This window comes from Anabas testudineus, chromosome 4 (assembly GCF_900324465.2).
Source record: "Anabas testudineus chromosome 4, fAnaTes1.2, whole genome shotgun sequence".
Lineage (NCBI taxonomy): Eukaryota > Metazoa > Chordata > Actinopteri > Anabantiformes > Anabantidae > Anabas > Anabas testudineus.
The window spans coordinates 7,447,732-7,475,675 of NC_046613.1; the positions used below are offsets into that span (position 1 = coordinate 7,447,732).

Sequence of the window (27,944 nt, forward strand, 5' to 3'; positions counted from 1 at the left end):
AAGATTAAGCCATTGGAGGATTGTTCTGTTTAACGCAGAGGCGTTTGAAGACATTTAAATATTCCCTTTAAACAGCTTTAAACAGCCCAGTGAAATGTGCATAGAGGCAAATACAAATATAAATATAAATAAACATGCACTATAGAGTCAATGAAAACTGTATAATGAACCAAATCACCTTAAACTAACCATATATTCACCGTATCAATAAAATGAACCATGCAGCTGCTGTTGTTTATTAAAAATGTAGTTCATTCATTTCCAAACGAGATGAGCTGTCAGGAAACGCAAAACCAGGAAACTAGTTGAAGTTACATACCAGTACAGCTACAAACAAGCATTCAATGTGCCCTATGGCAAATACCTGTAAACAAAGCTTTTCTTTACATTGAATGTTGCACACAGAAACAACTTAGAAACATGTTCTCATAAAAGCCTTCTTTAGTTATAGACTCGTTTAACTAAGTGTTGATCTCCAGCATAAACTGAGCGACAGAGGAAGTAAGTTACAACACCATCATCATTGCGAATGTGCACACAAGAAAACCAAAACCCCGCAGCTCTACTAGTGGTCAAAGACGCCACAGAGCGCACCTTTAATGAAGAGCCCCAAAACGAACAGCACTGTACCTGTAGTTGCAATCATCACCTGTGCGGTTTGTAGTTGCTACAGCCTGCACATAAGCTTTGTTTACTACTAAGCAAAAAGAGAAGAAGGCACTGGATATGATCTAAGCTACTTTCAAACAGAAGATTGATATGAATGAGTTCTTTGACAACTTGAGGTGTAAGCAGCATGATTCTCATTTACGTACATGCTTTACTTCAATGTTAAAAAAACTATTATGTCCCACTTTTAAATGATATTTGATGGTTATTTTTATGCACTCATCTGATGATACATTTTTTCATTAATACAGTCTGCAGTGTGGGACTAAACCTGCGCGCGTGTATGTACATAGATGCGTGAGTGTTAAATAACACTGAATGTGTCCAGCTGCTTTTGTCTCACTGGAACAGCAGTTTTCATTTGAGTTTGACATTTTAGACCTGCTTCCTCCATCTGCATCCATCACTGTTATTATGCTGCTATACTTAGCACACAGAGGGAGAGAACTCGAGAAAGGCCAAAAGGGGAAGAAAGGGAGGAAAAGGTAGAAGGGGTCCAGGATTACTTCACCTGCTGAGTGGTTTATATTATTACTTTTTGGTAGCATGTTCTATGAAAGACCTCCCTGTGAGCGTGTGTGTGTGAGCGCGCGGGTGCGTGTGTGTCTCCGGGGGAAGCATTCAGTCTGCTGTAATTAAATGTGTGCTGTTGCTGTGACCCCGCTGAGCTTCAACACAACTAATGAAAGGATCTCGCGATTCATGTTATGTTGCTCCCCAGTCACACACAAGCTGCACGTTCAGTCGTTTCTCCTCCACAGGCGAACAAACGTTTCTTACATCTGCATGACATAAAGTGTAAAACCGCACCAGACACCTCAGAACATCTGAGTTGTAGTATCTGGAATTCAGCAGTTAATACCTTACACAGTGTGTGTGTGTGTGTGTGTGTGTGTGTGTGTGTGAGTACTTGGTATGCAGGTTCGGTTTGAATGTCTGTCTGATGCAACAAGCAAAGAGGGAGGGAAGGACATAAAGCAGAGAGAAAAAGATGGAAAGCAGGAATCAAACGTGATGGATGGATGAATGAGCGTAGCCTCCACTGGATAAATGTCACTCAGTATTAAAGCATGACAGGCACAACCCCCCCCTGCCCCCCCCCCCCCCCCTCTCTCTCTCACACACACACACACACACACACACACACACACTGTTCCACAGGTGATAGATGGCATGTGACTGCAGGTTCAGTACGTCTAGCCCCTCGGGGAAGCCCCTAGCATCGCCCCTGGCAAACGTAACCTTCTGCCTTCCGTGTGCCCCTCCATCACTCTCCCCTGGCTCCTCTCCTCCACTAAATCCCCAACTCGGCTTTGTCTCTGCATGCTCTTTGCTCTTTAGATGGTTTACATCTGGATTACACACAGAAATCAGATTTCTTTTTGTCTTCTTCTCCATCTTGTTTAATTATTTATCAATTATAATAACACTACTTACAACACTACTTATAATATACGGGACAGGGTACACGCAGTCAATCAAACTGTTATAAACTGTAGATGTGTCAAACTTTATATTCTATCTTTACAAGCTGAAGTGTTGTTGAGCTTTCTGCCACCTGTTCGATTTCACTGTCTCTCACTGCAGATCGTTCAAACTGTTACAGCCCAGCACATTGGTCTTTTCAAGCTTTTTTGATGAATGTTAATGAGTCCTGATGTTTCATGTTTCGGATGACCTGCAGAGGTATTGAGGAGATCTTATGATGCCGTTGTTTCCCTGTTCTCTGCATGCTGATCACCCAGGCGGAAGATTGAACCCAAATGTAAAGGGTTTTAAGAGTAACAGCGCATAACAGTCTAGTTCATTAATTTCATTAGACATTAGAGATTTATGCCATTAGTTTGAGGCCACTGGGTAAGAATGAGATGTAGCAGCACTCTCCAGAGAAGGAAAGTGGACTCGTGCGGCTTTGCATTGCGAAATTATGTTAGTGGCACAAAAAAATGACAGCGCTGTCGACGGCAGCGCATCTCGGAGCAGTTTTTTTTATTTTCAGCAGGCTTGTATTGTTTGCGGTGGCTGGTAAAGTGTAGAGCTTGTTTCACTGTGTTCCAGATGAAGCAGCACCCAGAGGCTCCCAACTACAGCTGGGATGGTTCCCAACAAACACTCAACAGCACATGAGGGAACCCGGCAGTTACTCTCCAATTAATCCTGCTTCTAAACCCTGCTGCCGATTTTATGTGTGTGTGTGTGTGTGTGTGTGTGTGTTTTATGCTTTCTTTACCTATCAGAGACTTGTTCAGATGAAGCACTCACTCATACCCACTCTCACACAGACTCTTTTAAACCCACAAAGAGCATGTGCCAAGAAAACAACAAGCTTCCCCTTCAGCTCCTTGCTTCATTTTGGCAGATGGATTTGGCGCACAAAAGCTCACGCTCGACCGAGTGTATGCATACACACGTTACAAAAATCTAGCTGTAGCTGCTGAGGTGAAAACGAGATGATAGAGTACTGTTGCTGCTCATCAAATAAATGAGCGCTGTGCCTTTTTTTATAGATTTTTTAGTGCTTTTTGCAACATTACTGCTGTCCTTGCATCTTTTGAGCACATAGTTATGCTAAAAGGCATTTAGGTGCAACTTGTCTGTAGGTTTAGATGTTATGTATCTAATCCTTCTCACTAATTTGGCTCCAGCGTTAGAGCGGAGCTGCAGCTCAGCTGTAGAGAGTGACTCAATGTCATAAAAGGAAACTTGAGAGTAAATTAAGAACTCTGGTCAATCTCAAACAGCTATACTGCTACCATATGTATCCTGTAAGTATTTCCCCCTCCTCTCATCCCAACATTTCCTCAGCTCCATCGTCCCACCACCAGTTGCTCTGTCCTGGATCACAGGGGCACAACCAGAGGCCTGAGCTATCTGCACTTTGAAGTGTGTGTGCACAGAAGTGTGTCCTCAGGCATCCGGCTGTCCTCTGTGGCGGGAAACACAGACCAAATTAGAGTTGAAAAATACATCAGGGAAAAAAATGCAACACACTGCCCATTACCATCCCACCCTCCCATCCACCCACACACACTTAAAAACACACACACCATATGTCAAGGTCACTTTAGAAAAGTGAAAAGTAGAAAAGTAGACAGAGAAAACGTTTGACAAGTGTAGAGAGCAGGTGGGGGGTCAGGGACACATGTAAGAAGACTGCATTTCCAAAATAATACTAATAGCATTTGACAGCAGAGGCATTTTAATGTGATGGATAATTCAATTTAATAAGTAAATTCCTATATATGAAAAAAGTAAACAACATGACAAAATGTCACTCAACACAATATATACAATACATTTTATCCTAATTGTTGTATTCTAGTGCATGACATCTGAGTTTAATGATGGCTAATATCGGGTATTTAACCTGACAGAACCTGGTAATGTGTCATCATGTACTGAACGGCAGTATCGCTGTTGTACTACTATTATATTCAGAGGTAGGAGCACATAAACTTATAAACAGCTCCCAACATATCGCAGTTCAATACCACCATTAACCTATCTAAGAAAGTGACCACTGAGTATAGACCAAGCGGACACAAATAAATAAACTCACAGTGAGCATCCAGTAAGAATTAATTTGACCTGCTGTTTTCCCAAATGTGTAACATTAATGTTTATGGGTAAAAAATTCTTCCACGGACACTATAGAGTGCGATTTGACAGGTGGTTTAGCATTTTCAAATGAATATTAATGTAGTTTTAGTTTCCTTTATTGCAAACAGTCATTTCTAACTACACTTTGCATCATGCTGCAGTGCAGATGTTTAACTCTAGTCTCCAAATGTAAAATGTACAATTTTGGAATAAATCCTCTTGCAAAGTTCTAAAATGCTGAAATGTTACTTTCTCATAGCATCTCCCTGCTCTGCCACATATTTTCTTGCTACGCTGGGACGTAAACAAGCCACTGTCTTAGATATGCACACACACTCGCCGTGGGCCTGGACGGGTTTGGTGCTTGTTATTTTTTAGTGAAGTGATCTTTGTGTGCAGCCACAAACCCACAGAGGATTGTGCGAACGCGTGTACGCGACTATCTCGGCAAGAGTTAATTTTACGCTCATTTACTGGTTACAATGAAGCCGAATTTTAGGAAATGCTTGAAGCTTTTAATACAAAGAGCAAAACAGCAACAACTCCCTGCTCTGTGTCTGTGTCAGCACAGTTGCATTCTCTGTGGCAAAGTTGTTTTCCGAGTGCGTGCCGTCTAGGTTTTATTTATTATTTGCACCATGACAAGATGTTCTTTGTAATGGGAAGTGGGCGTTAGCTTATTGAAACACAATGTACGATCTGCACAGCACCTTGTTGATTAACACTTAAATGGAACTTTAATGCGGATGGAAGTGGTCATCTGAGTCCCGTTTTCATCAGAGGAAATTAATTTCATCTAACACAACCGGAGCACTGCGTGCTCTATAGGGGAATAAGGTGATTTAATCATTTCCTCTACCTTTTCATTTCATCTCATCCATTTCTTAGTTCTCCTCACTGAATTAGTAACTAACAACAGCTCTGCTGAGGCTGTTCTCAGTCCTCCTGGCTCTCTCTTTCACTCCCTCTTTCAGTTCTCACCTCCTATGGCCAGCACCCGCCTGCCTGTATAGTCTTGGTGGTTGACACCTGTTTCTTGCCCTGGCTTTAATCAAATGGTAATTGGTCTCACTAACGAAGGGGAACACAACCCGAGAGTGTGCGTGTGACTGTGTTTAAGTGCACGTGTGTGCACGTGTTCTGTTTGTAGGTGCACTTCTTTGTTTTCTGGGCTCTGACAGGGCATCAAACAGTGGGCTTTGTAAACAAGCTGCTAGCATCCCATCATGCAATGCTGAAGCGGCTCTTTGGATTGCACTGTCAGTCGCCCCCGAGCTGCCACTCACACACACACACACACACAAACACACACGCGTGCTTAATTCTAACCTCTGTATAAATGCTCATATAGCTCTGCAAAAGAAGAACAGGTAGGTCTGTGTGCTGCATTGTGAGCTTCCTCAAAATAATTCCTGTCATGAAATGGAAGTAGAAAAAGTTCCATTCGCTTTGTCCTTGTCATTCATCTGTTAGTCTCTCACCTGAAAACAAGTCTGTTGAAACACTAACAAACACATCTGTCTGAAAATAAAACAAATATGTGTTCCTCAAATCCCCCAGTCTGCATGAACAAGAGGTCTGTGTGTGTGTGCTTTTGTACATAGCTGGGTGTGCGTGGCTGTTGAGCACCACAGGCCCTTCTTTCAAAGCATTAGGAAACACAGGTAACTCCTTGAAACACAGGCGTCCCCCTTTCACGTCAAGATGAGTGTGCCACAACAAAGCCCTTTGTCATGTCTGTCATCTCCACCAAAATATGCAACCACTTGAAGTTGCAGTCCTTCCACTCTCTCTCTCTTTCTGTGTCTCATCTTGTGCGATGAACCATCTCCCTTTGTTCACACAGCCTGGACGAGAGGGAGGGTGCAAAGACGGACTGAAGAGCATCACGAGAGTGCCCATTTCCCCCCCTGAGAAGGAAACAGGTCGGCTGTGCCATCTGTGAGAGTGTCTCCGAAAGTCTCTAACTTTCTCTGCTGATTAAATATATGCTCTGTAAAACATTTGCAGCTATAATACAGAAAAATCTTCATATATATATCACTTTTGCTCTCCACAAGGTGTGAGTGGTAAGATGCTAAAATGGTTTCCACATAATATGTCTATCTAGACAGACAGAGACTTTTTGCACATAGCCAATCAAAAAATACAGCTACAATTTATTTGCATAAAGCAGTAACTGCCACTGTCCTGTCTGTGGCTCGTTGTGATACTGACTAACTCGAGAGCCACGGACTTTGAACCCACACGCTGCAGCTTATTATGTCTTATCTACCACTAATTTTATGTTGCACCATAACTTGGTGAGTTAACTCTCCTAAAACAACAGCCGAAGGTAAAGGTGCAGTGCTAACACCACACATAGTTTAAGAATAGTTTTTAGAAACTCAATACTGTGGTCACTAAAGAAAGCATATCTCAAATAGTATTTATGTCTTCTTTCAAGGTTAACTAATGATAACTTACAATAACCTACGTGAACAATTGTGCAAAACGGGGTGAATTTAGAGATTTAAAGGTGCTATACTAGGGTCTAACAAATGTTTTGAATGAGTTTAGGTCTGAACTGTACTGTACAGGTGTATTATGCCATCTGCATGTACAAATACATGAAATAAAGAGAGCAGAGACACACCTTTAGAAACTTGAGGCAAAAAAAAACTAAATCACCTACACTAGGTGCAAGAAATTTGAGTTACAGAATTACACAGTGCCTAAAAAACACACAAATTAACAATACGTAGTTTGGTGTTACTCATAGTAGTGGCTCGTCTTGAATTAGTTCCTTTCAGGCAGTTATGTTTGTGTGAGGTGAGAAACCTGAAATAAAAACCTGCACCCTGCCAACATCTAACAAATAAAGAAATCCCCTTTCAATGCCCAGTCCTTCAACCTGCATCGCAGGGTGAGAGTTTCGGCCTCTATCACAACCTGTGGGTGACATCGGGACATTTTCCTTTTGTGCAAATTATGAGCAGGGAGCAAACTGTTGCTATGGAGACTGTAGTTAGTGATGCGGTGGGCAAAGCCACACCGACTAGTGTGGAGGAGAGGAGTAAGCTGAACATACTGAGAGGATCACAGAGTACACAAGCTACCACAGCCACACACAAACACACAATGTGCGAGACTCAGGAACTCAAATAAAAGGCTTTCTCTGATATATATTTCTTTCTCTGAGTCAGGCGTTTTGAATGCTAATTCAACATGGTCACATTTGAAAGCCTGCATGAACCTTTTTCAACACGCAGGAATAGGGGGCAGAGGAGTGTGTCACTGGAGCTGCTGCACAGAAAGAGCTTGTGGGTTTGCTGAAGGGAACGACATAGCTGCCTGGGAATGGGATTGATCACATCTCACCACCCTCACCTTCTCTACGAAGTTGTTACAGTGCTAAAAAAAAAAAGAAATGGATGGATGGATAAATAGGTGGGCACGATGAGGGCACAGGATGGTGAGAGAGTAGACAGCAGGATGGACAGATTACCAATTTTAAAGCTATAAATTGATGGGAGAAGCAGGCTGCAGAGGACAGACAGGAGGCAGTTATCTCTAAATATAGTTTTAGTTCTGGAAAAGCCATGTTTGGAAAGCGTGTGCCACTATCTGCTACTGAGGGTTGTTTTTGTCTTCTGCCGGTACACACTATTGGCTTCCACTGACAACCCCAACAACAGACAGCCAATTCAATTCAATCTCTGTCTGATTGGAGGGAACAGATCTGATTACCTCTCATAGAAGGCGCACACACGCGCACACACACACTCAAAATACCATTGTTTGTGCTCTAAGATTCCCCAGGGAAAGATATCAGAGTAAATGGCTGCGGTGATTGTGCCAGATAGACTGGATGTGTGCATAATATCCACACGAAGAAGATAATGTGTTTGCTAATCGCACACCAGAGACGAGCAAACACACACCCACGTGCATCCACAGGCGCGCGCGCGCACACATGCGCACAGAGGCTAACAGCTGCACAGCTATAACCCTTAACCACTCTTTTCATGCCGCTGGCTGCCAGCTACACTGTAGAAAACACCCTCCCACACAGCCTCAGCCAAATCCCATTGTGGGGAGAGTCGTGATTTTTTTCGGAGTTGTGATGACAGTTGAGTGTGTTTGTTGACAGCAGCAGAAGTTGTTATAACTTATAATCATATTCTGTATCATCACCATGATAGACAAGCATCGGCGCACGTTTCATTTGAGTATTTAATGATGCTATGAATACAATACCACTAATAGAAAAGAAAGAAACCGGCCAGAGAGGTTTTAAAAAATGAAAAACATCCAAATGATCCAAAGGACTGCTGGTGTCCCGCCAATATGGCTACCCGGGTACAAAAGGTCACCGAACACAGTCTCAATTTATCAACGTTTTGGCTGGCCTCGAATACTCATTCGCAACCTCGATAATGCCCACGCATATTGTCACACACAGGCACAGTGCCATCTTCACAGACGTATGCCAAAGTCAGCACAGTTTGGAACAGAGTGGGATTTCACTATTTTGAGTTAAATCCTTAGTCAAGCTTTTGTTTAGTTTTGTCACAATGGAGCCGCTGTAGACGCCTCATGCTGCATCTGCTATGAATAAATTCTGCAGACCGCTTGTTTATCTGCATATGTTCTACTACAGTGCTGTAAAATACTACTCCGCTGTCTCTCATCCAGCTTGTTAGCAGAGCGATCCTTGTATCCTCGTCTGAACACCGAGTCTCAGCAGGATGAGGCAAAAGCAGAACATTCAGAAATTCGACGTTCTTTAAGCACGTTGTAACAGTTTGAGTGTAATCTGTAATTATATTAATTGCGCCACATCTGAAGATGCAATGTTGCTGAAACCCTGTGTTGTAATGTCAAAATGATTTGCTCGCACACTAAAAGTGTGAAATGCATTTCACAAATTCCCCAGAGTAAGGCGTCCATGGTTCATCGTACTTCATTAACAAGGTGGGCGCTGAGATGTACAAGTTTTAAGTGGAGACAAAACGTCTGCAGCTCTCGGGCTCCTCACCGATGTCAAATTGGCTTTCTGTTCTAATTTGACATCCACATAAAAGTGTTTGTACTGGCAGGCTGTCAGCTCTATGTTTTATTGATGGTGAAGAATATCAAACTGTTTCCTTTTTTTTTAAAAACGAACATTTCTACTAATTAAACCTCTTCGTGCATCGTGCTGCTTGTTGCCTTGTAAAAATGGAAGAATGAGACACAAGCAGCTCCACACAACACTGTCAAAGTTTAAAGAGTGTTTCGCAAACTGGTTGGATCTCTTAATGGTACTATTATATTTGCTCCTGATGCCTCTGCTCTCTTGATATATTAACATTTATACTAATTAAATACTATTATTAAGATTCATATAGATACATCAAAGTAATTGATGTATCCAGCACAGCGTGGACTAGTTTGATGTAGTTATTTCACACTGCATTATAAAAGGTTGTGAGACAAAGAATGAAGGGAAGTGGAACACAACAACCAACCATGTACTAATGTTTACTGTCTTTCCAGGTGCAGCCCACGGCTACAGGTGGAAATCTAAGCAAAGCTGCCTTTTTGCTGTAATTATGTTAGTCAAGGTAAAAATAAATATCTGTAGTCTCATATTCACAATTCAGAAATTGTTTTTGTTTATAATGTGTAACAGGGAGATAATGATAGGTGTATGTATTTTCACTGCTAAATATACAAAATCAAATTGTTATATTGAAAATGCACCCTACCGATAAACTACTTCACCTGCTGACGAAATTATATTTCTTCTACACAAAATGTTTACATTTTCTCAAATAGTGCAACAGCTCATAGATACAGAGGTCAAAAGCAAAAAAAAAGTCTAAATCACTAGTCATTTTGATAATATTGGAAAACAAGAATAACATACAGGGGATGTAGGGTGGATGATAGAGAGAAAGAAAATCACGAGCGGATATAGAGGTAGAGGGAGATGTAATCTGTCCAGATTTATTGAGGATTAATAAAGACAATTACAGCTAAAGACTTGAGACTGACCAGCGAGTCTAATTCATTGTCAGAGGAAACAGAAAGCTGCAGTTATTCAGCTCAGGTCATGTAAATGCTAAAGGTCAGAGGCTATCTCTACCTTGTCATGGTAATTCAATAAAAACCTTCTAGTAGAGAAAAGACTGCACTTAGAAGAATGACCCCTGAGCTCACAGAAGGAACATAATTGTGTATTAAAAAAAAAAAAAAAAACGCACACATGTGCACTTACACTCTTACAGACACACAGTGATGCACAATCCCATGCACACACCGTCTGTGATTAATGTGTGACATGCAGCAGTCCCATATTCTTTTTCATTATATTCTTCTCCACAGAAGTCTGAAACAAAGGCCTGAGATTAAACAGTTCTCCTTCGCATTGACTCATTAGTCTGTCTCTTCGTGATCAGTCTTTCCTCAGCATCTCACTCATCTAGGGCAAGGTCGTTTAGCAGTCGGTGCAATGGGAAGAGGAAGACTGAATGAGACGAGTGAGGGACTATCCTGCAAGGATTCTCACAACCGAAGCCGCCATGTCTACCCTAATGATGAGCAGATATTTGGCTGATCTATTTTCATTCAAATCCAGCTACTCCAAAGAGGCCGAGCCAGAAGTGTGAGTACGCCCTACATGTACACGGGGGGCTCAGGTCATTCACATGAATCATGATAACAGGAACATTATCAAAGTTTCCTATTCCCAGAGCACGTTTGTTGCTTGTGTGTGGTATATGATTGCGTTTTACTTTCATCACCCTGCTGTGAGCGTGTGTGTGTGTGTGTGTGTGTGTGTCGGCAAGGATGACCCAGATCAGAAGAGGGATGGGTACACTGTGTGAACCCAGTTTGATAAGTCTGTAGTTGCACAAACTCTTTTTTTTTTAAAGAGAAGATATGCAGACAGAGACAAGGTTAAGGTGGTGTGTGGTGTTTGTGTGTGTGTGTGTGTGTGTGTGTGTGTGTGTGTGTGTGTGTGTGTGTGTGTGTGTGTGCAAGACAGAGAGAGACACAGGGGGGAACACAAGCTAAAAACCCTCAAGTCTGAATGCTGAAGGCAAACCATTCATCTTCCCTCTCATATGCCCTTCTGGGATTTAATCCCAGTCCCAGTGTGTTTGTGTGTGTGTGTGTGTGTGTGTTTGTGTCTGCATCTCCCCAAATACAGAGAGCAGCCTGAATGATGAACATGATCTCCATTGCAGTGGAACAATACAGTTTCTAAATAGGACATGAGAGCCGTTCAGCCTTCTCTCACACACTGTGTATGGGGTGGGGGGGGGGGGACCAGTGCTTGTTTGCTAGGGCTAAAGTGCACCGTGTGCAACGAGGCATCTGCTGCAGGTGATAGCGAGTGTGTGTTTCCGTGCGGTTGTGTGCACCCATTAAGTGTCGTTCCTAACAGTGTCCAGAGTATTTGCTACATCAATCACACGCTTATTCCGAGAGTGCTGGGCGTCACTCTCGCAGTCGGGCAGGTGGCACCAAGCAGCTGGGTGCTGGCTGCCAGCCTGGCCCCTGGCATCACCTCTGCTCTGAGACCACCCAAGCCTGCTCTCATACATCTGCTAGCTACCTGCCTCTGGAGCTCTTCACACCTGGATCTGTTTGCTTCTCACCAACCACAACAACCCTGCACCTGTTTGGTAGCAACCCTACTGTACCCCGGCACCTGTTAATTAGTTATGAATAACAGCAGCCCTGAATTTTGTCTAACCTGAATCCATTATCAACAACAACTCAAGACACAACTAATGAAGAGAGAAGAGTAGATAATGAATATGTGTTTATAGTGTAATAACTTACAGAGTGACATATTGTAATCTCCATACTCTTCCCAGTGTCATGCTACACTGTTTTTCAGTAATTACATGACAGATACTGATTTATCTTGATTGCGTTGCAACTATAATTAACAAAATTATGCTTCAAAACACAGAATCTAAACATCAGTGTGAGATTCAACCCATTTCACAAGGACAAGTTATCAAACATTAGCTGAGTGAATGAAATGATTGTATTCCATTTAGTTGCCTCAGTTTCAAGGTTATTTCAATGCTAACTCAGTGCCACGCTGTTGAGTCTTTTAAGGAGACTAGAGCAGAAACATCATTATTAACAATTCTATCAGTAATGTTAAAAATGCTATTGGTAAAAAAGTGACAACTGAAAAAATCTCTACTGATGAGTAAGGGGATTATTTTCTCACTGAATAATAGGTTAACTGGTCTTATTACCACCTTATTAATGAGCAATAAAAAACTTTACTTTGGAAAACCAATCCACTACTAACACTGATCCAAACAGCGCAACTGGTGTGACAGTGCACCTACCTTTTCTCTTGGAATCCCGTCTGACGCTGCTGGGCCTGACCGCTGGCTGTAGCTCTGCCTCTGTTGACATCCTCAGGCTCCAACTGGGCTAGACTCCGCTCCGCAGGGATCCGCTGGGCTCTGAGGGTCCAGTTCACAGCGTCAGTGCCGGCTGTGCGTGTGTGGGCGCCGGGTGCGTGCGTGGAGGCGCCAGGTGTGTGTGTGGGCACACAGTCTCATGGGAGAGGGATGGGCTTTAGCCCTGACACAACATCCCACACACACCCACAGAGAGCTGGTGAAGAAAGACAGGAAGAAAGAGGTTTGCTTCAGTTAGGTTGTGTTTACTATTGGCAGGCGAAATCTAGCAAGAGCTCTCAGCAGGCATGAGAATGAGCTTGTTTCTGATCGGGGGCCTTGAGTAGATGTTGCCCATGGTAACAGACGAAAGGGACCTGTTTTACACATCCTGCTTCCTGTCAATAATGTGTCTCAGTAAGGACACTGGAGAATAATCCCACCTCTCTAATACATCCATCTTCATTCATACAGTAATGATTTAAACAGGCTTGAAAGCGCTAATAATCTGCATTTTCACGTAGGTTGTGCTCCAAATGCTGCCTGACGTTTGTTAAACTAACAGCAATGTCTGGATTCATTTCAGCTATGATGTCTGGATATCAGTGTAGTCACCGTGTTGCTGTGACCTGAAAGCTCAGAACAACTATGTCTGATGGAGCAAAACCCAGCAGCCACTAGACGGAGAGGTTGTGAACAAAGCTTTTTATTTGGAGCTAAAACCAAGCAGGGGTGTGATCTTCAATTGCAAGTTGCACAGGAAAACTGTGAGTACAACTACAGTAGTACTAGTAATACTGAAAACTGTGATGAATAAATACAAAGTATAGTGTAAGTAATAATTTTACTATTTATTTTTGATACATTTTCCAGACAGTTAACTTTGTGCCTCCATGATCATTATTACCAATACAAAATATGGGCACAACTACTAACACCCACATTATATTAAACTACTATTTCACTTTTACTCTACTACCATACAAGTTGCCTTTCCTGGGCCCTGTCCAGTGCCTGATGGGCCCCTTTTGGCCCCAGCATTCTGTCCCTTCTTTGCCCATCTGCCACTAATTTATTCTGAAGTGCTGACTGGCAGCTAGTGCCATCACCTAGCAGCCAAAAACACTCTAACCCTGTCACACGAATGCAATAAAAAAATGTGCACATTAACATGAACACACAAGTGAAGACAAGCTCCTTTCTTAACGCAGAGAAGCTGAAGCACAAAGACAGCAGGGGACAGCTGCGAGTTGACATCTTGCATAATGAATGTGACTACCTTCTGAGCTGCTCTTCACCTTTCCTTAGACTATCAGTCTTGACCTTCCTTTCCCTCCCTGTCTCCATCTAACAGTGACTGAGTGCAAACTTGAACAAAACCAAAAGAGTGGTGCTTCACGGGGAAGAAGGAAATCTCTCTTATTCTCTTCCTCCCCCCTCTCCACTGTGTTTCTGTGTGAATAGGAGGCCCCTATAAGCCTCGGGCGAGAACAGATGAATTGAGAGGCTTTTAATTTGCTGCAGACAGAACAGAACAGAGTCCATTTAATTCTGCCAGCAGAGGCCATGTCGGCAAAATGCTGACAATATTCTTTATCTGGTCCAAACACACTGGAAAAGTGTGAGTCACTCCAATTACAGGCATTATCAGCAGCAGTGTTCCACCAAATGGATGGAGAGAGAGCGAGTATGAAGAGAGAGGGGTTAGAGGGAAGAGAAACGAACAGAGTGGAAAGAAAGTGAGGGGTGAGGGTACAGAGAATGGGTGAGTAAGATAATGAGCAAGGGGTAAAAGGGGAGAGAAAAAAGCCCAAGGAAGTAAAATCACAAGAGAAAGAAAGGAGTTTGAGCGACTTCAGCTCTAACCCTGAACATGTCCCCCTCTGTCCCTCTCTTCTCTTCCCTTTTTGTTCTCTGAATATGTTCCTTTTCTAGCTGTGAAGTCTTTCAGGCAGCACGCGGAGCTTGTGTTTAAGGAAGACGGTCTGTTATTACTAGATCTGGACAAGAAAAGAAGCAGTTGCACATATCTCCTAACTGCGTTACCCCAGAAAATAACAGCTTTTATTCTCTCACTACAAAAAATACGCAAAGACAGATTTCTGTGGCGTTACATTCAGAGTATAATCAGAATTATATTAGGACACAAATAGAAATTAGTTCAGAGCTTTGATTCTGTGAGATAAACTGCTTCTGTCCAACTAAGTAAACGAAACAGCCGCTATAGTACACTGGTGAAGATAAGGAGCAAGAAACGAGACACTGAGGCCAAAAATGAAAAATCTGCTGCAGCACCATTCTCCAGACGTCTCTAAGGCTCCAGACATATGGTTGTTCCTCCAGAGACTCAGAGTCCTAGATGTAAGTTACAGTCCCCGGTGGAGAGAACAGGTTAATTTCTCAAAAAGAGAAAAAGAAAAAAGAAAAGCAATCCATGTCTAGTTTGGGCTGTACACGTTCCACGCTTCATGCACACACACACACACACACACAGGCGCAGCGAACATGAAGGAAAGAGCAGCACCATCAAAAGCCATCGTGAACACGGCGCTAGTGGTTTGACCTGGAATCAGCACAGGAGCTAAAAGTAGCAGCAGAGTAGGATGTGAACATAGCTTACTGTGTCTGGATTTAGACAGCAATATGAAGCCACACCAGAGGAGACACAGAGTAGAGGGAAGGAGGAGAAGCAGTAAATTGGACGTCCGTAAGTGTGGAGCTGCCAACAGGCCTGAGTGGCTGATGTGAGGATCTGCCTCTGTGTGTGTGTGTGTGTGTGTCTTCACTGTATTTGTGTATGCGACTTGATAAACAGGATGCTGCCAACAGGAGCTTAATGCCCAGAAATCATCTGCGGCTACAGTACAGTCTGCCAGGCGAATGGGAAAAAAAAATAAAACGAGAAAGAAAAGGGGGGTGGGGGGGTGGGGTGCTGGCTCTCCATCCTCTCCCCTCTCTCTCTCTTTTACCCACCTCCCACTCTCTCAGGGTAATTGTGTTCTGTCTGTCAGGCTCAGAGTTAGATTAGTGGCTCCACTCATTCAGCTCTCCTGCCATCTCAATAATGAATAATCATAGAGACCACCTCCACCTCACACTACCTTCCTCACCACCTGCACTCTATCCATCTTCAGCCTCCACCCCCACGCTCTGCTTACTCCTCCTCCTCCTCCTCTTCGCCAACACCACCTTTGTATCCTGACACCACTGCAGAGTTCTTATCAGTAACACGTTTCCCCTCTGTGGTCTGTGAATAATCATAACTTCGTGTTCTAAAGGTTATCCCCTGTTACCGTACATTCTGCCTTGGTTCAGATGTTACAATAGTAAATGAATAATCTTTCTTTCAAATTCAGAAAGTTAAGGGGCTGAGGTGGTTAAATGTCAACTAACAGATAGCACTCGCAAAAAGAGAGAAAATCCATGTCAGCCAAAGCACACGCTATGTTTTACCACAGGAGTAGAACCCAAGAATAGAGAAACAGAAGTTAGATATTCAGACCTACCAGTGTATGTCGAGTAGTGTCGTAGTAAAATACAGTATCCACTCAACTGTAGGAGACGAACCAACTTAGGAAGAGACAAAGGACATAATGAAATGAAGCCTAACGGGAAAAGACCAAAAGAAAAGATGAAAGATCAACTACAGTAAGAGAGATAAGAAGTGCCAGTGGGTCAGTGAGTTGACAGACTGAGTGTGTGTGTGTGTGTGTGTGTTATAGAGAGGGCGAGAGAGCGAGGAAGGAAGATGCGGGGTAAAGTACATTGTCACACCCTTTGACACACACACTGCTGCATATCTATGCACTTTGTCCGACACCCAGTCAACAATAAAGCGAGTGCAGTGTAATTAATCCCAACGTCACATTTATTAATAGAGTAGCATAAGAAATAAAGAAATATAAGAAATATAATCGATTGTATGCTGTCCAGGACTGTATACAGTGAAATGGATTAAAAACTTGTCCATCAAAAAGTTGTGTCCACCTCAATTGCACGATGAAGGGGAAACATGATCATGCTGATCATGTTAATAATCAACCTGAAAGCTTTATTATTGTATTATAAAACCATCACAATTAGTCCAAAAAAGCTCAAAATGGGAAATTGTGATGGACATTTTTACTATTCTGTAATTTTATGGAGCAAATAAGTAACTTAGTTAATGCAAAAAGAATAATTTAGACATGAATTAATCGTGACAAAAGGAATCGTTAGTTGCAGCCCTAATCCAATACTGGAAATAGTCCTGATATGGCTGTCAGAGAGGAAACCACTTTGGCTGCTGTTAAATGAAACCAAGGCCAAAGTCAAAGAAGAAAAACACAGAAGAACAGAAACAGTACATTTCACTGACGTAGCGTACAGGGCTAGAAGCTGATTAGAGCGGGGCATTAAAAAAAAAAAAGCTACTGCACACCTACACACTTCATTTGCACACTTTGATTGAGGGTGGAGACTGTCACACATGACATTGTGGGTCACTGCAGTTATTACCTGCTGAGAGCCACCTGTCAAAATGCATATTATTACAACTCAACCCATCATAGTACATCTAAAGCGTGACATTTCAACAGCCATTACAGCCCACATCTTTAGCATTGTAGACATTTTGTCTTAAAGTTAAAGGAAGCGTCAACATCGGTTCCACCAGTACCACATACAAACAATATTTCAACATTGTTACTGTAGCTGTCTAGTAGACAAAGCACCAGCTACTGCAGCAGGCCTGGAGGCCCATGAGAACAGCGATGGAGCTAGTTCAGCAGGCAGCCAGCCAGGCCACCAGGTAGCACAACAGCACACGGCAGGAGGGAAACATGGAAACACAGGACTCGGAGCTGCTCTAGGTACTCCACAAGGCTCCCTGCCTGCCTGAATGACTAGAAGGAACAGTCAGCAGAGGCCTCATCAGGAGAAGGTAAACATACACATGCACACACTCTCCCACCCACAATCTCCTGCCAAAAATAGGATACCCCACAAGATGACTGCTTCGCATGCACGTGCAGATTGCAAAGAACGCGCACGCAAACACGCGTACATACACACACGCCTCACATCCTCTTCACCTAACCTATTTACAGACACGGGGCTGCAGATATCAAAGCGCCGCGCTCCCTTTGGGGAATTCCTCGTTTCACATGTTTTAAGGGGAAATAGATGAAAACGAATCTTGCTCTCCCTGCACCTCCCCAGTGTGAGTGTGTGTGTGTGTGTGTGTGTACGTGCGAGCGTGTGTCTTGTCTGACTCGTTAATGTGCTAAAATGTAAATTGGCCCTGTTCAACAATCTTTGTGAGGTCGTCTTTTTCATGCAGGGAGGAAGCTGCGGCTTCGCTGGCAGACCGTGGTGTGGATATGCCTTTACTACCAAACTGGCGCTCTGATTCTACCATTCTGTTTGTTGTCTGTCTGTCAGTCTGATCTCCTTCAATCCTCCTCTGCTATAATGCTATAATGTCGTCCTCTCTATTAAGCCACATCCATTCCATATTGCTGAGCTCCAGCCTTGGATTTTTAGTCTGCCTTCAAACCTCAGATGGTCCTCACACAGCCACTCCTGCATGTTATTCATCATTCCCAGTGCACAACATGTGGAGGCGTGACTACAGCTCCATCCTCTCCAGGAATGATTCAGTGATTTATGATTGCTTGTAGGCTAACATCAGCAATATGGTCATAGATTTTCACGATCAACCCAAGTATGGTACAAACACATAACTCGACCTTCTGACCATCATTGCTCCTGATCCTTTGCGTACAAATAAACTGAATTCCATTTATTGTTTTAATGAAATCTTTACTTGCATAATATCATGTGTCACCAATGGATAAATGGATGAATACATTGCATACAGGGGACTGACAGCACACACAGTCAGAGAAGGTGGAGTTTAACACATGAACCAGGGTCAAACTTGCAGCTTCACAACAGCTTAGTTGACAATTTTGCTCGTCGCGACCGTTGTGTTCCCAACAGCTCTCGATCTCTAGATCCCCTACAGCCCCTCAGGACCCCCATCAGCACAGCCTAAAGTGAGTGATGAATTTGTTACATCTGTGGAGTGTAAGACAAGAAAGGAGGATTCTGGTGCATAAAAAATAGAGCCGGAGCCTGCCGGAGCAGAAGACTGAGACTTAATGAGGGATGCAATCATCAATTATTTAAAACACTTAATCATGTTGTCGCACAATACTGTTGCACAAACACACACACACAGATGTACCACAGGTTTCTCTAACTGTGCCTCTAAATGCACACACACACAGAGAGACAGATAGATGGATATAATGAATATAAAGAAGGCTGCTTCACCGTGTCTGCATCATTTCATCCTGATATGATAAACACCACATAATCAAGGAGTAACTTCAGATTTCAAACCCACATGGAGCCTGGGACCTATCACCAGTCTGTGTCAGGGAGAACATAAATAGTAAGGCCTTTTATACGGGAGCTGTTGGATTCAAACCCTGTTAGGAATGCACTAATCCAACATGAGGTAAAGGTTATGTTCAGCAGATGAGCCAAACATCCACATTAAATGCAGACATCAGATTTTACTCTGCTACATAAAAATGATTCCAACGAGTTCCACACAGTGAGGTATACAGTACAAGACTCCCTTGGGAAAAAGGCACACATACACACATACAGTATATTCACAGTATATTTATGCACCTTGTTTAAAGCAAGTTTGAAAGAGAAGACACAGTTCTGTCTCTGCATGCGCTAAAAAGTAGGAAGACAGTTGAAACCAGAGTAGAGACTGCATGGTGGAGTAGACAAGTAGGCAGTGTCTAAAGCAGGGCTGCTTTAGGCTAAACCTTCAACAATAACAGCCTTAAACTTCTTTGCTTGCAAGCCGCTGGTGAGCCCTCGCTGAGCAGCTCGCTGCCAGCAACAAGACTCACTGGAGAAGCCAACGGGTGAGCTTTATCGACAGTTTCAAACTTTGTCAGTCTGCCTGTGCTGCAGGGGAAGGAAAGATTGTCCACGTCGGTGCTCTGAACCCAGGCAGAGCACACAGGGAATGTCTAGGTTCAATCTACCTCTTTCTACCCTTGGGAAAGAAATTCCCCGGGGGAGTACAACCTTTTCCTCAGCCCTCTGTGTTCTGCCTCTTGCCACTAGTGGTCATCAGTCAGTCACAGTTCCTGCCTCCTGCCCATGTGTCTAATCGCCCACACACACTGTCACAGCCGCCTGCCCTGCCAGTTAAAACACAGACAGCCACACAAAATCAATTTTTACTGAGTGTCCGTGTTTAATAAGGCCCTGTTGTTTCTTATGGACTCTGACAACATGATCAGCCCCCCCACCCCCCCACACAGACAGAGCCCAGATTAACAGTGCAGTCTCTGATGCCATCAACAGATTCAGAGTGAATCACCATGGGATTGTCAGACTCAGGACATGATTTGCATAATTTCCAAATGTGAATTCCAAACTCTTTGAACTTTGCACAAACATTTCCAGCCAAATACACACACACACACACACACACACACAAACACACACACACACACACACACACACACACACACACACACACACACACACACACACACACACACGCGTGCACTCCGTGGCAATGTGCAAAAAATCATGCCGCATATGGAGTCAGCAAAAGTTCCTGGAGGAGAAACTTTCTGCCAGCACTGGAAATAGACCCTTTTAGCACCCTATGGTCTATTGGACTGCTGGTCTCTCTGAACTCTCACAGAGAGTAGAGGGGCTATTGGCATTCACTTCCCTGTGGGGCTCTGAGTCAATACAAACCTCTTAAAACTCAGAGGGGGTTGTGTGTGTATCTCAGTGTGTGTGTGTGTGTCTGTGTGTGGGACACATTTCTTCCAAACATGCATTTGTTGCAATAAACACCAGTGTGGATATACAGGTACATACATCCTTCCTTGCTTGTGTGTGTGTGTGTGTGTGTGTTTGGATCTGTATGTATGTGTTGCAGGTAATGATGGTGTGCTAAAGAGTCCCACCCCGTTAGAGCCCAGCCTCTCAGTGCCATCCATCATAGCGCAGCTGCTAATGATACCAATACATACAGAGAGAGAGAGAGTTGGGGCAGCTAGGGGGAAGTAAGGGAAAAAATAAAAAGAGGAACAGAGATAGAGGAAAAGAAAGAAAGAATGAGAGAGACAGAAAGGCTCCAGTAGAGGGGAAGGTGAAATAGGCAGCTGGGATTAAAAGAGACAAAGAACAAGATTTCACTGTTGTGACACTACTGTATGTTATGTTATATAAAAATCCTTGTCGTGCCAATAGCTAATTCGAATTTCGCATTTGCATTTGAGAGAGAGGAGGTAGGAGGAGGGTAAAGGGAGAGAGGGAGAGAGAGAGAGAGAGAGAGAGAGAGAGAGAGAGAGCTGGTGGAGAAGAGCCAAGCAGCATGAAGAGGGAAGGAAATGTGCTGTCACAGGCTGAGGAGTGAAAGACTATGTGTGTGACTGGAATAGGCAATTGGATTCTCCAAGTCCTCCTCCTTGCTCTCCCCTCTACCAAACACACACCAAACACACAACACTGCCCACCGCCAAACACAGAGAGAAGCTGAGGCTGAGCGTGTGTGTTCAAGGTACGAGCTCCATTGCATCTACTGTATGTAGATTAATATAAAAGGTAAAGGGTGGCTCCATGTCTGACCTTCTCTGCAATAAGACATCAGTCTGCACTCCAGGAGATTGTGTTTTATCTTCAGATAGCTTCATAGTTAATTCTAAAATTACCTTCTGAGAGACGAGACGGGATTTAAAGAAACACCTAGGAGAAATATTCATATTTAAAGCAACATACTGCCAGAGCTAAACTAACATCTCACTGATACTACGTGGTTGAACGTGGGATAATTTTGCGCTACATTCATAAACAGCTTATGAAATGTCACGTTCTATTTCTGCAACTACAGAGGTACTGAACGCAGGAGCAGATCTTCTCAAGAGAACTATAATGGCTCCGCGATCCCTTTGGCTGGTGGAAAGAAAACTAACTCTGAAATAAAATCATCACGTTTATTAAAAAAGGCATTTTAATACTGCAAATGTGGAGACATTCGAGCAGCCTCACAGAGCTCTTCGAGCTACCATAAATGTTCTACTGTATATAAAATAATTAGATCATGTTGCTGTAACGAATATTTAAAAGCTTCTTTATGGCCCCGAAACCTGGCATTATAAAACCTATAAAAAGCCACTTACTGGCACCACATAGAAAAGACTTTTTTTTTACCTGCTCTCTCATTAAAAACACTCAAAACTGAGAGTTTACTTTTGCCAAATTCATCTTTTGATACTGAATTTGTATTTTCCAGACTCCCTTGAACTCATTCATAATTCAACCAGACCTATTCACAGAGTGACTGAGACAGAAAAGGCCGGCAGTTCTTTTTGCTTCTCATCTTATTCCCAAGACACATCATCCTCTTCACTTCCTGGAGAAAGACGAAGGCCAGCGGGGCTGTGAAATTAGCCTATCAGATGCCTCCACCAGCTAAAGGAGAATTCTGAATATGCTAATAGACAGGAGATTAAGATCTGTAGCTGGGGGCACTGTCACATGTGCACGCACATTCCTATGCACACACTCTCACACACACAGGCTGAAATATTTTATTGTATGATTATAGGGGACAAAATGATAATGGTAGATCTTGAGAACAGAGAGAGAGCGCTCCGGGCGACGTTACGGTGTCTTTGATGAGGCTACGTGTAATGAAGAGCATTATTTCTCATGTGAGGTAGAACAAGAAAAGAGGAATAAAAAAGAAAAAGAGGTGTTAGAAGCGATTCAGGTGTGTGTGTGTGTGTGTGTATAATGATATACAAGCAGGACTCACTAGATTGCAAAGGACTCTATGGGCTCCAGGCAGAGGAAGCAGGTGAGAAAATCCCTCCTTTCTCCTTCCTTCCTTTCCCTCAACCCTACTCCCCTGTTGCCATGGAACTGCACACATAGGTGGAGCCCTGCTGACCTGCAGCCTCCTGACTCTTCGTTTCCTCGATGTCTTTTAACAATCTACCCATGAAAAATGAAGAATACCGTTCCTCCCTTCCCTTTATTCTCTCCTCCTCTGTGTTTCTCCCTCTGTCTGATTGCTCATCTTTCTTCATTGCTCTGCCTGCCTCTCTCCCAGGGCTTGCCATCTGTACAGTAACAGGTGCGCTGCGTATGTGACTGATGTGTTTGTTACCTGTAGCGCTGCCTGCAGTCACAGCGTGCCTGGAGAATAGTTGCCTCTACCTATCTGCCCCCTGACCCTAGTGGCTAGTACTACCGTGCTCTTTTTCTCCTCTTTCTCCTCTGTATCTTCAGATGGTGACAGAATGAGGAGATGAGCACAAGATGAGCAGTGTAATGAGTTGAGGAGGCAGCTGCAAGCTGTTGTGCATTTGTATGTGTGTGTTTTGGATGAGCTTTTACCAGCCGTGCTGCGGTGGTACGTTTACTGTGGTGGAGTTTGGGTAATTAGTCCCACCAGTCTGGGACTGTGCATGTATGTGTGAGCATATATGGGTGTGTGTGTGTGTGTCTGTGTGTGTGTGTGTGTGTGTGTGTGTGTGTGGTGTGCATGTAAGGTCCGCTGCCTCAACTCATTAGTCTCACAGGTTATTAAACACTCTGCAACACCTGGAAGTGTTCCTCCTAACCCATCCCATCTCTGCTGTTGTCTTAATTTACAGCTACACCTCTGAGAACTCCCTAAGCCCAGCCCCCCCACCCCTCACCAGACAGCTACACACACCTTACACCACAGACACTATAGAGCCATTTTCAGACACACAGACCTCGTAGTACTACTTCTAGGTCCATCTGTCTATTCAAGTGATGCCTTTTTATATACTTGAAATATACTGTAAGTCGCCATTATATAAATAGTCATAACAGCTCTGTGCTGCCTGTCACTCAGTAGGTAGATCACAGGCTTGGTGATTCAGTCTTCAGCTCCTCAGCAAGATGCTAAATCACAATTATTGCCAATGTTTAGACCACTGCCTTGCACGGTAGCTTGCTGCCATCTATGTGTGAACTTGAATAGGTGAATGACAGATAAATTGTAAGGATAAAAGTGCTCCATCTGACTGTTTTAAACAGAGCTGTGACACTCAAGCGTTGTTTGGTGTCTAGTGAAATAAAGATATAAAGGACAAGTATTCTCAGTTCTCTTACAGGCTGCATAACTGTCAAAGCCTGAATTAATCAAACCATCATGAGCACTAGGGATGCTCACCCTGAGCTTCCTATGTTATACAGTTCACCAGGCTGAGGCCTTGGTTTACATCATATATTCTCACAAGTATGTACTTTTATATTGCAAGCTGCAAATTTAAGAAGACGGTTTATTTTAAATTATTGTGGTTTTCCTCCTTCATTCTGCACCACCAAGCAGAAAGATTTATTTAAAATAGATTACAGTCATCTGAAATATAAGAGTAACCCTAACCCTAAGTGGCATGTAAAAGTGCCACTACATATATGTGATAAAATGCATGTCCAAGAGGCTTATAACAAGGAACAAAAATATGTGAGAAGAAGGATCCAGTGGGGTACTGAGGAATGAATAATGCACTATTCTAGACACCACACATGTAGACCTAGTACTGGGCACTACAGCATATATTTAAATGATGCCTTTATGTATAGTAGGATGCAGTATCTTGTACATCAACCACTGGGGAAACCACAGCACTGCTCAGACAGTCATCTAATAAACCAAACAGGCAGCCTCAGCAGCAGGCATGTGACCAGTTGTAAGGTGCTGCTGTGATATTATTATTTTGTGTGTTTCCCTGAGGGGTGCGATGTGATGAATGTCACCGGTGTAAGGTAATAAATTGCGAAGGTCAATCTACTCTTGCAAAGGGGCCCACTTTCAAGGAAAGCCACCTGATAGACAATACAGACTTCAAATATTCCCTTCAGCACACATTTCCATTACTCTTTGGGTCTCCTTTTATCAGACTGGGGATCATTAAGTTGTCCTCTCAAGAGAGCACAACGCGATTGGATCACGCTAAGAACTCATTTGAGGGGCGATTTACAGCAAAGGCCAAGGTAAGAGTCTGCTTGCTCAGGGTCAGCAGAGAGTCTCTCTCTCTCTCTCTCTCTCCACGTCTCTGGAGAGGGGGGAAAAAGAAAAGCCAGACAGTGGATTCATTGCCAGATCTGAAAGCCATTAGGCACCCACACAAATGCATGAGGGCACATGCCAGGTGGCAAGTTAAGGTGAGCTGGGCAGATCACAGCAGCAGGTAGTATGACTAATAACAGAGCAGAACCCACTGAGGCACACCAGGCAATCACAGCCATTTCCCACCTCACTTCTCTGTCTCTCACTTCCTGCCTCTCCTCTTTTACTCCCTACTACTGTATATCATGCACTCCAACTACTTCCCTCTCTTCTCCCATCTTTCAGTAGTTTATGTTTTATTTTGTTTTTCTGTATTTTGGACACATCCTTCAAAATACTTTTCCTTTCACACATCCACACATGCACACACAGTGAGCATGGGCACATGTCTGAATGGGTGGTCTTTTACCACCCTCATTCCCAAAAATGACTTATTATGCTACCAGCCCTCACATGGCTTTGAATTGAAGGTCGTTATCTGGAAGCATATCCAGCTAATTGAAGGCTGCCTATCTTAATGTGTAGATGAGTGGGAGGTTGTGTGTGTGTGTGTGTGTGTGGTACAGAGAGGGAGCAAAAAAGATAGTAGGAAGGGTCATGGCCTAAGGGTAAGCGGGGTATCAAAAGCACTATTATGGTGAAAAAAATCATTTACCCTTCAGTTATACCTCCTCTTCATCATTTGACTGTGTGTGAGTGCAGCAGCTCAGCAGAGTGTGTCAGTCTGGTAGGTGCTCAGTGGAACTCGATCAAGGAGCACAAATGACTTTAGTGCAGGTGACTGAGTCCTCCTTAAAGAAGTCTTTTAGTTGAGAGGCTCGCCACACACACTCAGGTAATTGCTGGATTCCTAAGGCTGAGGATATACATGCTGTAAACTGTGCAGGCGCACACATAACATGGCGTCCATACGTAGGGCAACACTGATTTGCTGCGTAATTTGTGCACATTGTCCATAGTGAACACGGTGTATAGACCACATGCAATCCCACATATAACTCGCGGGGCAGTGTGAGATGAACTCAGCAACAGCTTTGAATCATCATATAAAAAGCTGCAAAAAGTGTTAAATGATACACAACTACGGTGTCTACATACAGTACCTGCCATTTATGTTGTCACTGCTGTTTTCTCAGTTATTATCTCAACATTAATTGTTGTTGGTGAGGGAAAAGATAACGAGGAAAAAAGTCTGTTGGCCCGGGACGATTAGGCTCTAATGTGCTCCCTCGCGACTAAACTTTTAAATCTTCCAGACACACACAAACTGCACAAGGAGCCATGTGAACTATTGATATGGTGCGGAAGATTGAAAGTGGTACCAGCCTACAAATATCTAGGTGTGCACCTGGACAGAGAGTTGGACTGGATGTGCATTTTAAAAAAGGGCAAATGTTTCTTTCCCTCCTAAGGCCGCTTAGACCGCATCTGCAGGAAGATGCTACAAATGCTTTAACAAACTACAGTGTGCTGTTTTATGCTGCGGTTTGCTGGGAGGGCAGCATAAAGTAGAAGGATGCTGGACAAACTGGTGCAAAAAGCCTGCACAGTGACTGGGATGAGGTTGGACTCATCAGAGGATGTGGTGGAGAAATGCACACAGAAAAAGACAGAGACCGTTCAACAGTACATCGACCATCTGCTGCACAACATCCTGATGGACCAGAGAAGTAGCTCTACCGGACGAATAACCTGAAGATACAGGAGATCCTCACAGCCGTCAGGCCCAGCCAACAGCAGATGATTACTAACTACTTTAACTATATTTATCTACAAGACTACCTGAAAAGATGCACCAAAACAATGTCAGTTTAGTAAAACTACATATGTAAAACTGCAGGCGCTCATTTCCAGTGCAGGAGCTTACACACGTTATTCACTATGTTATCAGTGGGTCTGGATCAGCTATGTACATAATTAGCTGAAGATAGTATAGAAAAAAGCAAACCAAAGAAACTCATGACAATCCCCCAGGTATGTGGTTGGTAGGTCACATCATTACCGAGACACTAGTAAAAGTGGAGGTGTAATGCTGGCAGAGAGGAGATGTCTTTGATTGCTTTGTATCTGATGGATAAGATGACAAATGTTTGCCAACAGCTGCAGACTTAGCTATAAGAACAAGATAAACTGATGCAGCATCCACGCTCAATGCTGCGAGGTCGTTTCAGACTCCTCCTGCCTATTAGTAGCACAAAAATTGCTTAATGCTGCTTTAAGCTTCTTTAGGCTTTCATAAAATGAATGGTACAGCTGTATTTTGTTTCCTGTTGAAGCTTGTCTCATAAATACATGCTTAGTAGCACTAAAGCTCCGCTTTTCCAGCTCTATCTGAAGCACAAAGCCACGCTAACTAGCTGGGGGATTATTTGAGCTGAAAAATTCCAGCAGCCGAATGAGGACCATGCCGTTGTATCTGTATTACTGATGTGTATTTATGTGCATGCAGGTCAAATCCTCTTACACGACAGCCTGTAAACAGTTAAGAGTGAGAAAATAAAAAAATGTTGACAGGGATAGATATACAGTGTGTCATTAGGACGGTGCCCTATGTGAACATACAAAGGCTTTTATCGACATTTAAAAAAGTATTAAAAGAAACGTTTTGCTGAATACAGCGATGTATGAATGACTATTTCCATGTCTATGCTGAATATTTTAGCTATTCTTCAACTGATTCTTCAACTGACGGACTTGTGCACACTTTAATAGCAAATATTTTCCAAAACAACAAAAGGGAATCTAGCGATTCCATTGATGGATTACTGAACTCTACTTTTCCATCAATAGAGTACCCAGGGATGATCATATCTTAGCGTGTCAGTCCATCTGTTAATCTCTTAGAAGGATAAGAATGGATTTACATAAAAGCAGTGGAAATGTTGATCAAAGGGGAGGAAAGAACCGAGTAACTAATTACAAGTGCCCATAGTGCTGTGGTAGCAGGTCGTCATGTGTCCTACATTGTTATCAAATGTTGCTTTCCTTTGGCAAAATCAAACCACGAGTGGTTGAACTTTCCAAGGTAAATGATTTACACCTTCACAACTTGGTACACAGGGATGAATACAGGTCTAATGACACTGCAAAATTTTAATGAGCTCCAGCTCTACAAAGTGTCCCATGTC

At 43.2% G+C, this 27,944-nt stretch overlaps 1 protein-coding gene across 2 annotated transcripts in view; it reads right to left on the minus strand.

The window, feature by feature from the left end:
* Positions 1-27,944, minus strand: part of dab1a (DAB adaptor protein 1a) — a 60,341-nt gene that overhangs the window by 25,899 nt on the left and 6,498 nt on the right. For both annotated transcript variants that reach the window (XM_026345370.1, XM_026345369.1), the window contains exon 2: positions 12,615-12,888. In XM_026345370.1, coding sequence (XP_026201155.1) covers positions 12,615-12,684 — 70 coding nt within the window. In that variant the 5' untranslated portion in view covers positions 12,685-12,888. The remainder of the gene's footprint in view (positions 1-12,614; positions 12,889-27,944) is intronic.